The sequence below is a fragment of the Desmodus rotundus genome, chromosome 2, assembly GCF_022682495.2.
Source record: "Desmodus rotundus isolate HL8 chromosome 2, HLdesRot8A.1, whole genome shotgun sequence".
Lineage (NCBI taxonomy): Eukaryota > Metazoa > Chordata > Mammalia > Chiroptera > Phyllostomidae > Desmodus > Desmodus rotundus.
In genome coordinates, this window is record NC_071388.1 from 78,749,517 (window position 1) to 78,764,370 (window position 14,854).

General features: G+C 42.0%; 1 protein-coding gene across 8 annotated transcripts in view; it reads right to left on the bottom strand.

Annotated features, from left to right (window-relative positions):
* Window positions 1–3,146: 3,146 nt before the first annotated feature.
* The window catches only part of CMSS1 (cms1 ribosomal small subunit homolog), a 379,939-nt gene continuing 368,231 nt past the window's right edge, over window positions 3,147–14,854 (bottom strand). For 4 of the 8 annotated variants that reach the window (XM_024558132.4, XM_053918308.2, XM_045193526.3 and 1 more), the window contains 4 exons: window positions 11,501–11,561; window positions 10,163–10,250; window positions 5,130–5,218; window positions 3,150–3,726 (listed from right to left, as the gene is read on the bottom strand). In XM_024558132.4, coding sequence (XP_024413900.2) covers window positions 3,643–3,726; window positions 5,130–5,218; window positions 10,163–10,250; window positions 11,501–11,561 — 322 coding nt within the window. In that variant the 3' untranslated portion in view covers window positions 3,150–3,642. Of the gene's footprint in view, window positions 3,727–5,129; window positions 5,219–10,162; window positions 10,251–11,500; window positions 11,562–14,854 lie in introns of all 8 variants that reach the window. The other 4 variants (XM_024558131.4, XM_053918305.2, XM_053918304.2 and 1 more) reach the window with 3 other exon arrangements.

Sequence of the window (14,854 nt, forward strand, 5' to 3'; positions counted from 1 at the left end):
GTAGGTACTTGATCCAACATTGGTTGGGATTATACTACAGGGCTAAATGCCTAGCAAAAGGGTCACTACAGTAACGAATCAGTAAGAATTGCATTTCTTAGGCTTTTTATAAAATAACAAAACCAAACTTACCAAAATCCCAAACTAAAGGAGAGAGAGAGAGAGCGAAAGAGAGAGAAATTGGCTCACGTGATTATGAAAGAGGCTGGCAAGTCCAAAATCTGCAGAGCTGATGTCCCAGCTTGAAGGCCATCAGCCAGGAAGAGCTGATGTTTCCGTTGGAAGGCAGAATTCTTTCCTACTTGGTGGGGGGATGGGAGAGGGAGCACTGATCTTTGTTCTACTTAGGCCTTCAACTGACAGAATGAGGCCCACCCACATTATGGAGGGCTGTCTGCTTCACTAAAATCCATCAATTTAAATATTAACCTCATCCAAAAGCATACTCACAGAAACAGCCAGAATATTTGATCAGTTATCTGGGCACTCTATGGCCCAGTCAGGTTGGCACATAAAACTAACCATCACAGGTCGTAAGAAAAACTATTCTAGGGCAACATTCTGGAGATAGCCAGATACACATTTTATAAATATTTTGGTATTTACATATTTCTCGCTTCTAAATAAACTTGTTTTGTGCGCACAATGCTTCATATACTCTGCTTTTCAAATTTCTAGAACAGAGTTGCTCAGCTTCAGCAACACTGCCATTTGGGGCCGGACACCTTTGTTGCGAGGGGCTGTCTGGCAGCGTTGTAGGATGTTGAGTAGCATCCCTGGCCTGTGCCCACTAAACGCCAGTCCCAACCCCCTCACTAGATGCCAGTAGTAGCCCCCTGGTTGTGACAACGAAATGTGTCTCCAGATGTGGCAAATGGCCCCTGGGGGACAAAATCGCTCTGGTTGAGGACCACTGCTCCAAACTGATACGGACATGACAATCTGTTAGCGGCTGTTGTGTTGTGTCAGTAGAAACTTCAGAGAGTGATTTTTAAGTCCTTGCTTTCAATTCGCTTTTCTTGCTGTGTAGACAGACAGCCTCTTTCGGCGTTGCCAGTCACTGTGTGCATGGTGTTGCCCTACGCTTCACGGCTTCTTCCCCGTAACTGCGGGGATGCAAATGCACTAAACAGGAGTGTAGAATCAGGAAGTGGTCATTTGTGTGGGGTACACTCACACCCACACATACTTATATGCAAACCTAATAATCACGATGGTCTCATTTTTTGGTTTTGGTGTATGGTAGTGGCTTAGCGGATTGGTCTGAATTCTGAAATGCAAGTAGTACATGTCTCAATTTGCAAATCTGTCCTCTTATGCAATTATGCTTGATGTTTTCTTCCAGATTAATCTAAGACATGTTAATTGACAGGCAGTTAAATGCCTATAGTGGGAAGGCATGTGATCCACTTTTTTTCCTTACCATTGGCCAACAACATCTCACATGTTAGGATTAAAGGGATGAAAATAATAGGGCTAAGTTAAGCCATAGCTAAATAAATCTTTATATTGTGGTGGCCTTTTTCTTTTGCCTCTAATTTGTTGGGGCTGAGGCAGGGTCCTGTGGAATAGAACTTGCTTTTCTTTTCTTGACTCCCTGCATGTGGCTTCCAGACAACAGAAGTGCACCAGCAGCAAGTCGCAGGTGTGCGGAAGTGCGTGTTTGCTGGAGTTTGATTTGCTAGACTGCCAGGCTCATTTAAAATTTCACAGTATTCAAATGTGGAATTTTAGATGCCATTAGTGGCATCTATTTGCCTTTAAAAAAAAATCTCTTATTTGATTTATATGCCCAAATCCCTATATAGGCAATCATGGTGTCCAGAAGTGAAATGGGAGATTTGGGGACTTCTGGTTCTGTTTCTTAAAACTACTGTGTGTTTTCTGAGAGTCCCTTTCAACATCAAAAAATGTGAACACCACCACTTTTTCTTCAAGACTGTGTCAACGATTAAACACAACAGACTGTGTAAGTGAAAGCCCTAAACAATGCTTGACACAGATGATTAATCAATAAACATTATTTGAATGAGTAAAGAAGTGAATTTGAGCAACAGAACCCAAACCAATAGTATTGGGTTATAACCCATAGAACAAACTAAATATTCACGTACCCATACAGATGTAAAGAAACAAGTGAACAAGAAATAAACGGGGGAGAGAGATAGCTCTTTCTTGCAGAAGAATTGCAATGAATAAAGTTGAAGCAATGAAGGAAAGAGAAAAATCACAATGTAATAATGATTTCAGGCAAGAACTACCAATGTTGCTAAAATTAGCAGCAAAGTATGAAGGCAAACAGGATATCTGTGTAGCCTCAAAGTATTTCTCCCAAGATCTATATTAATTACAAGGGGAAAAATAGAGACCTCACAGGGGAGAAATACAGCAGACACCACTCTATCCAGGTGGACGAGGTTGACATCACCGGTAGGAAGACTGGCCAACACCCTGTCTCCCCACTGTGATGCCTCAGAAAGGAGATAGCAAGTCTGTGGTATTCTGGCCAAACAGTGCAGAAAACAACGGACGAACTCGCACTGAGAAACATTCCACAAAATACTTAATCGGTGCTTTTCACGTGTCAAGATCACGAAATAAGGAAAGACTGATGAACAGCCGTGATCTGAGGAAGCTAAGGAGATGTGACAGCTGCATGCAATGTGAGATCCTCGACTGGATCCCGGAATATAAAATAGAAAAGGGACATCAGTGGAAAAACCGGTGAAATCAAATAAAGTCTCTAGTTCCATTAACTGTACTATGTTGTACCAACATTGATTTCTTAGTTTTGATAACTGTACTGTGGTTATATATGGTGTTAACACCGGGAGAAGCATATGGAAGGGCAAATAGAAGTTCTCTATATTATGTTTGTGACTTTTCTGTAAGTTTTAAATTATTTCAAAATAACACGTGAAATAATAAACGAGTAAGGCAGGTGTAGTTATAGTGCTGTCTTCAATGTTTATAAAGTGCCACACACTTGCAGCTCTCCCCGCTACTGCTGCCGCCACCTTCATGCTGGGACCAGGCTTCGCCGCTGGCAGATCTGCTCCACGAGTCCCGTCAGAGGAATCCTCAACAGTCCTGCGCAACGTCATTCCTGTCTCGCAGCTGCGGAAGCCTTGGCTCAGAGAGGCCAGCGCTTTGCTCCTTCCCTCCTCTTGCGCAGTCACGTCAGAGGCCAGTCGGTGAGAGGAAAACAAGCTGGTGACACTTTACTATACAGGGAGTTGGCAAAGGACACACTCATTTTTTAAAAAAGATTTTATTTATTTAATTATTTTTAGAGAGAAGGGAAAGGAGGGAGAAAGAGAGAAACATCGATGTGTGATTGCCTCTTGTGCACCCCCTACTGGGGACCTGGCTCACAGCCCAGGCGTGTACCCTGACTGGGAATCCAACTGGCGACCCTTTGGTTCACGGGCTGGCACTCAATCCACTGAGCCACACCAGCCAGGAGGACACACTCATTTTGGTCAAAGGATCCCCATTGAATATTCCCAGCAATCCACGCGGTGGTGCGGCTCACAGGGGAACACAACAGCTGATATGCCCCGAGTGTATGCAGGGTGCCAGAGCCATTAAACGAGACGCAAATCCCACAGTGAAAACTGGGGTTCTCATGAGGACACAGACTTAGAAAAGGCCCAGCTTCAAAGATTCTGACTTGCACAGACTGAGGACTCCCATTTCCAGAAGCTCAAAAACCTCCTTTCTTATCTAAATGAGAGAAAAGAAAAAAAAAGGTTAAGATCAAGAAAAGATGGTCTGGGTGGATCAATTCAACCATCTGGCCTCCCTGGTATTTATGCAGCTGGTAGGGACAGAGTCAGGGACGGCAAACATCCTAACCTGTGTGTTACCCAGAGTTGGAATATTCACATGAATAAAGGAGGGGGTATTATACAGATCATCAGTTTCAGTAAAGTGCCCTTTTGCGTGCAGCCACTCAAAACAAAACCTCATATAAGGGAATCTCATACAAAGACATCCAAAGCGTGCCCAGATTATACACAATATTTTGATACAGGGTAACTGATAATAACGACATCAACATAATGAAAATAGCTATGGGCAACAAAGGTTTTTTTTGTTACTATTTCTCCTTATTATTGTAATTAGGAAACTAGTGGTGGCTTACTCAGATTTAACATTAAAAGTGAAATAATCAGATATGACCTCATGTGCTGGATATCAAATTGATTAAACCAGTTTTAAAAAACCAGTCAGCGCAGGGGACAGAGTGTGTGCACGCATGGGCAAGCGGCTAGGAAACTGAGAACATTCTCTCTTAACGTGAACTGACACCTGATATAATTCACTGATCAATTATAATCAGGTGTGGCCATTCTGGGACTGTAGGTTTGTGTGATAAATGAATTCCTTCGTCAGGGCTGGAGGAGTGACTCCAAGTCTCCTCTCTAGTGACTGCCATGACTCGTTCCCGGGTTAGTGACGGGCAGTCCTGTCTACTGCCGTGTGGGTCCTTTTCCCTCCAACAGCTACTTGTGAACAATCGATCGGCGTGCTGGAAAACTAGCCTCATCATAACACTGTTGGTGGCAAAACAATTTTTTTCACATGATGATGATAATGAATTGCTTTCATAAATATATGAGGTAATGCTGTGCCCACAAAGGCATTCAGTTTTAATCCGCTGAAAACGTCAAAAATTTCCCTATGCCCCCAAACCGAAACAGCCCTCTAAATTAAGTGGGTTTTAAGGGAATGTAGAGATGTAGGCTGTGAGACATATTTGTGGCCCCGCCTCCAAGTACACTTAAAAGGATGAAAAGCCAAGGCGATCGTGACTCTAAAGCAAGGCACAGGGCCACGTGCCCCGTCCTCCGGGTCTTCCTGTTTCGGAAGGCGCAGTAGAGATGTGCCGCCGAGGGGGCAGAGGCCACCGGCCGCTTAATGAAGGAACGAAGCTCATTCCCAGAAAACACAGGGAAAGGACGGAAGTGTGTGGAAGGGGTGAGAGGGCCGCTGTAATTGTTACATTAGAGTAACTGTCAAAGGCCAGGATGTGTGGGTTCCTCATGTCAAAGGCTTTGTTACTATGTTTGAACTCAAGTTCAAGTTTAAAAAAAAGATTAAAGGCGATGCTGGTTACACGGTACCTCGGGAATGTCCACCATCCTCCTCAACTTCTGATCTCTCCAATTCCAGTCAAAAACCAGAAACTTTAGGGGGTTCAAGTTAAGGCCACCTGAAAGAGGCGGGGAGAGAGTTACTGCAGTAAAGACATCGTGACATAAGCTAATTGAAATGAGTTTTTGTTCTCCTGGCTGCTTTTTGCCTCATTTGCTGTCCTCTCCCCCAGTAACTAATCTTTGCTCACTGAACGCTGCTCTTGCCCGTGAAAAACAAATGCGGCTCTGAGACGAGACTCACTCTCCTTATAATCTTATCACTGATTCTGAGAAGCAGAGAAGCCGCTCTTGCTAAGCTTGTCCAGTGCTCAAGTGCTGGCAAAGAATCAATCCCGAGCCTCCAGGAAGCCCCAGAGGGTGAGTTTCATTCCTGATAGGGATTTGATAAGATTCCTGCAGTTTGGGGTAGGGGCCCTTCAGAGGAGTTGAGGCCACTGGAGTCCATGTGACTGAGGCAGTGAGTGGGCAAAAGGATGAGGACAGGGTTGGGAGGTACATTTTAGGAAGAAAAGAAGTTAAGGCAGATGGGCCCTATGCAGAGGTTGCTCTCCTCTGGGGAGACTGCTAAACCACTTAAGGACTCCATGTCCACTGTGGTCCTTTCTGTCTAGAGAAAATAATGGAAGGTGGGCTCCAGGGGGCCTCCGTGATTGTCTGAGTTTCAGAGGCCTCAGAGTTGGACACAGTTAGCTCTTCTAACTCTGTGTGAGCGGCCCCAGCCCCCTGGTGCTCCGCGTTTCACATGGAACACAGCTAACGGCCTCCTTTCCAGGGCCGCAGCACTTCCCTTCAACTTTTCTCTGTGATTACTTCAATATTTTCCTTCCTGCCCAAAAGAATTTTTCATGCTTCTTATAATTACAATGCCTCCTGTAAAGCTTTCTGAAAAATTAAAAATGATAAAGAATGACAATGGGTTGATAGTCATTTATCAAAAATAATTCACTGCTGGTGACAACAGATACAACCTCTCTGGAAAGCACCCAGGCATTACAGAATAGAAGCCTTAAAATGCTTCCCATTTGATAGAATAATTTTCCTTCTGTGATATATCCCAATAAAAATATCAGAAATTTAAACAGTTACTTGCAAAGATGATCACTGTGTTATTATTTATAATAGCAAAAACTCAGAAACGACCCAAATATTCTAGCGTAATAGAATTGTAAAAACAATCTAACTTGGTTTTAACATATAAAATATACAAAGAACTTGTCTGACTCAATAGCAAAAAACAATCGGATTCAAAAATGAGCAGAGGAACTGAATAGCCATTTTTCCAAAGGAGACATCCAAAAGGCAAAGAAGTACGGGAAACGATGATCACCATCACTAATAATCAGGGAAATGTGAATCAATACCACAACGAGACATCACCTCCCACCCTTGATCAAAAAGACGAAAGACGACAAGTGCGGGCGAGGATGTGGAGAAAAGGAAACCTTTGTGCCCTGCTCTGGGAATGTAGATTGGTGCAGTCACTATAGAAAACAGTATGGAAGTTCCTCAAAACATTGAAAAGATTATTACCAGAAGATCTGGCAATACCATTTCTGGGCACACAGTCAAAGGAAATGAAATCACCATCTTGGAAAGACATCTGCACTCCCATGTTCACTGCAGCATTATTACAAGAGCCAAGAAATAAAAACCATCAAACTGTCCGTCAATGAATGAGTGATTAAAAAAAGTGACATGCATATACAATAGAATATTATTCAGCCATAAAAAGGGGGGAATCCTGTCATTTGCAACAACGTGGATGAATCTTAAGGGTATTACACTAAGTGAAATAAATCAACCAGAGGAAGACAAATATTGTGTGACCTCACTTACATATGGAGTCTAGAAAAACCAAACTTACAGATACAGAGAACAGACTGATGTTTGCCAGAGGTGGGGGTGGGGGGGATACGTCAAGGTGGTCAAAAGACAAAAATTTCCAGTTATAAGATAAAAAATAAGTTCTGGGGTGCAATGTACAGCATGGTAGTATAGTTAACTGTATATTTGAAAGTTGCTAAAAGAGTAGATCTTAACAATTATCACAAGAAAAGAACTATAACTATGTGAGGTGACTGGTGTTAACTAAACTTGTGGTGGTAATCATTTTGCATATATACATATATTGAATCACTATGATGCACATCTCGGACTAATAAAATGTTATATGTCAATTATAGCTCAATAAAACTAGAAAAAACTATAACTTTAAAATAGAAGATTACATAGCCATTAAAAATAAAAATTGAAACTATTTCATGACAAGGAAAGTCTTCATGGGATATAGTATGTGGCAAAGGGAGGTCATTAAGTAATGACATAGTATGAGCTCTACTTACACAAATAAAGAAAATGCCTAAAAAAGACTAAATGGAAATATTCAATATTAGCTAACAAGAGATTATCTCTAAAGCGATTATTTTCTTTTCTGTATCTTTTTGCATTTTCAAAGGCCCTTATAGCCAAAAAATCCCCTTCATTATTACATTAAAATGATATCATTCTGTCTGTAATTGTACAGACCCCGACGTCATGAGATATCTGACACCTGGAAACTCTCCTTGATACGCGATACACGTAACACTTAAGTCCCTGATAGCCACACTCGATGAGTTATGTGCTCTTTGTCTTGCTTTGTTAGCCTGTCAGTTTGTAGAGTGCTGGAATTTGTTCTCTTTAAACACTTTGTATGTAGCCTATCACCTGTGGTTAACAAATATTATACCATTCACTCAACCAGAATCAGAAGGAAAAATTATCCTTATCAGTATTCTAAATGATTTTCCTACTTCTCAAATGAAATAATCTTTCATATTGAGTTCTCACAGGAATCTGATTTCAATAATCTGTATAGCTTTGGTTTTTGCCCCCCCCCCCCTTTTAAATACGGGGCCTGGTGAAACACTAAAAACCATCTGTACCCCAGGAAAGGGAGAGGTGAATCTTCGGCTAGGGCCCGTGGGAGACAGGGTGTCCATCCCTGGCCTCTCCTGGGGCCCAGCCAAGCCCTGCCAATCCTGTGTCTCACAGATGGACTACGAGCGCGTCTCATCTGTTCCTTCATTTTCATCGACTTTTACGTTCACAAGATGAAAATGCAAACTTCTGCCTTGGCTGGTGTGGCTCAGTGGACTGAGTGTCAGCCTTTGAATCGAAAAGTCACCAGTTCAATTCCCAATCAGGGCACATGCGTGGGTTGTGGGCCAGGTCCTGTAGCGGGGGTGTGTGAGGCAACTGATCAATGTATCTCTTACACATCGATGTTTCTCTTCCTCTCTTTCTCCCTCCTTTTCCCTCTCTCTAAAAATAATAATAAATAAAAAAGATAGCTGAATTCTCATACCTAATAGAAAAAAATCCAAACTCCTTATCTGACTGTTGCAGGTCCTTCCTCCACAATCCTTCTTTCCCATTGAATCACTGGCTAGTACAGCCCATGAAGTCTCCAAGTAAGAAAGGCGGTCTTTCATATAAATAACAACTAATATTTGTTACATTCTTAAGGTATAACACTTACTGTGCTGAGCTCTTTATTGGCATTCAATTTTCATAATAATCCTTTGAGGAGGGTACAATTATTATCTCTGTCATTTGGATAGAGAAACAAGTTTGGAAGGTTAAGGAGCTTGTCATGGTAACAGAGCCGGTATGGTAAGTTGCTGGGCCTAGGATCTAGACTGGGAAGCCCGAGTCCATACTGGGGGCTCTTAGACATATCACCTCCTCCAGATACACACAAGCATCTCTGCCTGCCCTCCTCTGGTCCAGCTGTTCTCCCATTCCTGAATGTTCTTCTCACATCTGCACACCTCAAAACTCCTATTTCAATCCTCCCCATACTTTAAAGATCAATTAAAAACTCTTTCCCTCTGTAAAGCTTTCCCTGCAGATTCAGGAACCACATCAATCTCTCCCTCATTTCAACTCCTCTAGCCTCGGAAGTGCTCACCTGGCCCATGGCCCTCACTGTCTTGTAGCGTCAGTCTAATTCTATATGCACTTATCTCTTCAACGGGATCAGCAGCTTCCTGACTGGGAAAGGCTCAGGAACTGGGAAGGCCTAGACTGAGTGACTTGGGGAGGGTCCCTTAGCCCTTGTGAGCTTTAGTTTTCTCCCGTAAGAAATAAGAATGGCAGCCTGCAAGGAAGATGTGAATGCTAAAGGAGATCAATGTACGCATGCCAAGCATACCGCTAGGTAAAAATAAGAACTCAAAAAATACTTGTTTCCCTTCCTTGTCTGGGGTCTCCAGTTTGTTACTTGTAATTGTACAAAGCTCTGTATACAGTGTGTTCATTAATTGAACAGCTTTTATCTGGAGAGAAACACTACCTCACTGGGACACATTACTGCTAGATATTTTAAAAAACAAGGAATATCTCCTGTCAGTTATAAAACAGTGTTCTACTACTATATTAAATAAGTAATTTGGAAATGAGTAATGACAAGAAATCTTTAATCTGGCAGGTATAACAGGTAATAAGATCATCAGCAGGTTAGCAGGTGGATGTTGTCTGGAATACTTTCTGGGTAAAACACTAAAAGAAAAATGTATTTGAGAGAAATAATCTAGAATACCAGTATTTCATCCACAGAAACTGCATTTTTGTTTCAACATGGTTTATATACCAGCTCTTTAGTGGAGTGGGAGTTTGGGAGAACAAAGACTCAATTAAGTGAGAGAGAAATACTCAACACACCCAATTCTACAAATTCCAGAGGGTACAAACTGATGGAGTTAATTGTAGATCCACTAACCTGCTTAAAGCAGTTGAAACCCGCATGTAGTCAGGTGGGCACGTGTACTGCCATCTGCCCCACCCTCATCCTTCCCTATTCCACCTGCTGGCTGACTCTAGAGACGGAGGGCAGAGTTGCCAACTTCCGAATTAACACAGAGCTCTGCTTTCATACATCACACATGTGGTATCCCCAAACTCACCTGGGGGTGAGGCAAACTCCCAGCTCTGAAAAGTATCACTGGCTCTTTTCATACCTTGTTTAACGAGTTCTTTAATCCTCCCTGGAGTTCCTACACCCAGGTGCATGGCACGCTTCTCCAGCAACTTTACCTGCTCCTGGACCTATTCCAAGATGGAAGAGAATAAAGAGAAGTGTGATTTGAGGCAGACTACCATTTATTCTCATATAAATGTGGCCTTCGTCCACAGTTCTTGCCTCACAACTCCCCAAGCCCTTGCAATTTCCTAAGTGTTGAGAGTGATAAAACTGTCTTTTGTTATTTGAATGAGGTGACTTTTGGGAGCACCTGAGGATGGGGACTGGTTCCAGGAGAACCAACCATGTAATTAGAGGGTTGGAACTTTCAGTCCCACTCCCAACCTCCAGGGAGAGGAGAGGGGCTGAAGACTGAACCAATTGCCAATGGCCACTGATTTAATCAATCATGCCTATGTATTGACACCTCCATAAAATACTGGAGAGGAAGGGGTTTGAAGAACTTCCGGGTTGGTGAACGTGTGGAGACTGGGGAGAGTGTTGTGCCTGGAGAGCGCGTGGAAGCTCATACTCTTTCCCATACCTGGCCCTATGCATCTCCCATCTGGCTGTTCCTGAGTTATATGCTTTTATAACAAACCGGTGATTTGGTAAGTAAAATGTTTTCTGAGTCTTGTGAGCTGCGTTAGCAAATTAATTGAATTTGAAGGAGCGGGAACCTTTCAGTGGTGGGAACCTCTGATTTATAAGCAGTTGGTCAGAAGTATAGGTAACAGCCTGGGTGTGTGAAATTGGGGGTTGGGGATGTATATGCAGCCTTGCAGTACTGGCCCTTAACCTGTGAAATCTGATGTGTCTCTAGGTAGATAATACCAGACTTGAGTTGCATTGTAGGGCATCAAGCTAGCGTCCAAGCATTTCTTGGATGTCTGAGGAAGTACCTCTCCCACATATTTCAGAGTCATTAGAAAGTACAATCCATCATAGGCCAATTTCGAGCATCTTATCTAACAGTTAAGAAAGTTAAAAAGCGAAGGTCTTCCCTTGTCTAGGGTCAACTTCTAGGGCAAAGAAGGTTAACATCAAGATAGAAGAAAACTGGTAAATCTTCAAAGAATCTAGGGGTCCAACCTCAGCTTCCGTAGAGGAGTCTTGGAGCATGGAGGAGTAGAGCAGTGACTGCTGAGGGGAGCAGCGGGAGTGCAGAGGCCGGAATGCAAAGGAAACCAGAATCGTTAAGTATGTTATGTAAGGAGGCACCGAAGAAACTGCTTGCTAAGGAGAGAAGTAGAGATCGGAGGGAAAAGCTGAGGTCCACAGCTGACCTGTAAGGATCACAACATCTCCCACCAAGAACCGCAGGCCCTTTGCTTACCTTTATGTGTTTTGCAAATAATTTCATAACTTTGCTGTCTCCTCTGAATGACGTCATCGACCTAATGAAAAGGAATAGATTAATCCATACGAAAAGTCACTCATTCTGGGCTATGTTGTCAACTTCGATATTGTATCTTACTTTATTCAAAAGAATATGTGCATTTATGTATGTATACATGTGCATATGTACCCGTACTTTATGTGTACACACACATAAAAGTCCTGAGATTTTCAGGTTAGCCACCTCTGAATTGGAAGTGGGGTAGCCTTTTAATCAGGCTTGTAACTCTCACACTTAAGGGTAGCTTTACTTAGTTTCCCTTGGTTATTGAAACATAGATCTACACTTTCCTTGCAAAACAGAATTTCTGTATTTCGGGTCCCTGGCAGAGGATTGATCTTCAACCTCTGCAGTACACTTCTCATACCATATTGGGCTGTGAGAACGACTGGGTTGGCAAAAAAGTCTGTTTAGTTTTTTCTGTAAGAGATACAATTTTCATTTTCACCAATAACTTTATGGAGTTGGATACTTCGAGTATGTCAGCTATCTCCTGCTATTGGCTTCTAGTGGGTAGAGGCCAGGGGTGCTGCTAACATCTTCCAATGCATAAGACAGCAAAAACTTTGCAAACCACTTTTGACACGTTTGATCAGTCACACCACCTTCTCCATACACTGTACACATCTTTTTTTTTAATGTTTCAGTTGTGTTTCCACTTTGCTTGAAATAATAAAGCATAATACACTGAAAATGTTGTGTATCCTCTTCCATTTCAACACACAAAAATTCACCAATTTTTAGTTTTTATTTGTTTTTTAAAAAACATTTTATTTATTTTTAGAGAGAGGGAGTGAGGGAGAAAGGGAGGGAGAAAAACATCAATGTGTAGGCGTCTCTCATACACCCCCCAAATGGGGACCTGGCCTGAAACCCAGGCATGTGCCCTGACTGGGAATTGAACCGGTGACCCTTTGGTTTGCAGGCCGGCACTCAATCCACTGAGCCACACCAGCCAGGGCTGCTTTTTAAAAAAATGTTTGCTGATATGACAACTATCACAATATAATCTAAGAAAATTGTTTCGAGTGAAGTTAAAGACAACAAAGCACCGCCAGAGCGCTCGCATGGAAAAAACTAAACGAACTCTTGGCCAGCCCAGTGTCCTATGGCAGTGGTGCCGGCCTGTGCCCTGCAAGCCCCGGGGGCATGCACACCAGTTGTCTGTGGTTGAGGCAGAGGTGGGGGTGAGGTACCTGGGAGTGGCGAGACGGCTCCTGTCCTTCATCAGAGTAACCCACTTCTGTTTACTTTGCAGAGTGAGCTTTTCCATAAAATTTTACATGTAGATATGCTTCGGATATAAATGGGTATAAAATAACATAATCTTTTAGTTGATGTTTGGGGCAAGAACCAATAATGTAAAACTGCTCAACAGTATTTCTTTCCTTTATATATCATTATTATGTTTTGGGAAATATTATTGACCCACAGGAATCTATGAGTTTGCAAATAGTAAATCACGTTGTACAAGTTCTGTTGCACTTGATTTTTTACTTATACATAAGCTTTCTCCATGGCAAGGTTAAGTAGGAAGACAACTTAGGGGACTTATTTAACATAACTCATGGTTCTCAAGGGGGCAGATTCTTACAAAAGTCAGAGTTATTCACCATTAGTCGTTATGAATAGGGCTCATTGTGCTTGTTCAACAATCACCTTTTGCAAATCATCTAACCTAGAAATGGGTCATAGTGTTTGCTTGGGGACACAGAAGAACACTGAGAATTGGTAAATGATGTGTGACAACATAGTGCTTTTATGCCCCTAAGAAAGGCATTTATGTACAGTAAACACTCAAATCAATTTGACAACTTCTTCTTAAGAGGCCACCTTGAGGCCAATGTCTTTGCCATTAGTGTTTGAATATGAAATAAGTTCTGTGGCTGTAGATTTTAAAACACTGAAAAGTCTATGTAAACTCCTATGATATCACATACAGCCTCCCCAGAGCAGATGGCGTCATGAATGTCAACCATGTTTAGAAGAGAAACAGTTGCAAGATCACTTTTGTGTGTGCCTAATGGGGAATGGAGAGTTTGAGTGACTATTACCAAAGCTTAGTAACGACTACTTTTCTAAATTTATGATCAGATTCGTTCATTTCGAAAAACAGATTCTGGATAACTACTGAGTGTCTACATTTGCACCTTCGTCTACTTGATAAAGTTCTTCTTTTTTAGGACTTAAATTTTCCTTTACTTTGTTTTGTCTCAAAACCTGGCACAGAGCCTGCAGTGGGAGAGGGAGGGTCTCAGTAAGGCCCCTTCACTCCGGCGGCTCGTCTCTGAGGCTGAGTGCCACCCAGGTCCATTTTGGTTGACTCTACGCAACTAGTCAGTGAAAAAGTATGTGAAAGCAGTTAGTAAAAGCACTGACAAATTATCTTTAAAGCATAATTTTTACTTTTAAATTTTGGTCCACTTGGAATTTATCTTGGTATAAGAAGTGAGATATGACTCCAACTCTTTATTTCCGGATGGCTACCTGCTTGTTCCAGCACGATGTGTTAAATAATCCATTTTCCCCCACTGATTCGTCACCTTCGCCATAGGCTACATTTTCGTGTATATGGGTCTGTTTCTGAACCTTCAGTTCTGTTCCACTGATCTGTCCGTCACACATGTGCTAGTCCCATACTGTTTTAATTATTAGGACTTTGTAATATGTTTTTAAAAAAATCTGGTATTATAGGCATAGTATCTGCTCATAGTATCTTTTTCGGAATTTTCCTGAGGACTTATTTCTTTTCATATGAACTTAGAAACAGTTTAGTATAAAAACAATTCTTTTGGAGTTTCTTTGGGAATCTGTGGAACCTGTAGATTATCCTAGGTAAAACAGAATCTTTACAACACTGAGTCAGATTATTCAAGAATCTAGCATGCCTTTTGGTTTGTTCCAGGTCCTCTACATCGCTTGTACAGTATTTCCTTTATACAGGCTTTGGTAAGTTTATTTCTTGGTGTTCTTTCTTTTCTTATTTTAAATTAGATCTTCCTTCTATTTTTTCTTCTGACTGGTTATTGCTCCTATGATCTCCACTTTCCCCCTGCCCTCTGCAATGTGTGTTCCCCACACAGCAGACAAGGCGATCCTTTAGCGTGATTATTCAGATCATCCTGACTGTCCCCTCTGCCTTGCTTTTACACATCTGCTTGGCTTTCTCCTTCACTTTGTTTAAGGCTCTGCTCAAATGTCTTCTCTGGGGAGAAGCACACCTTCTCTGGAGACCACCCCTGTAAAAGAAGCCCCCATCCATTTCTATCCCTTTGTCGTGCTGTATTTTTT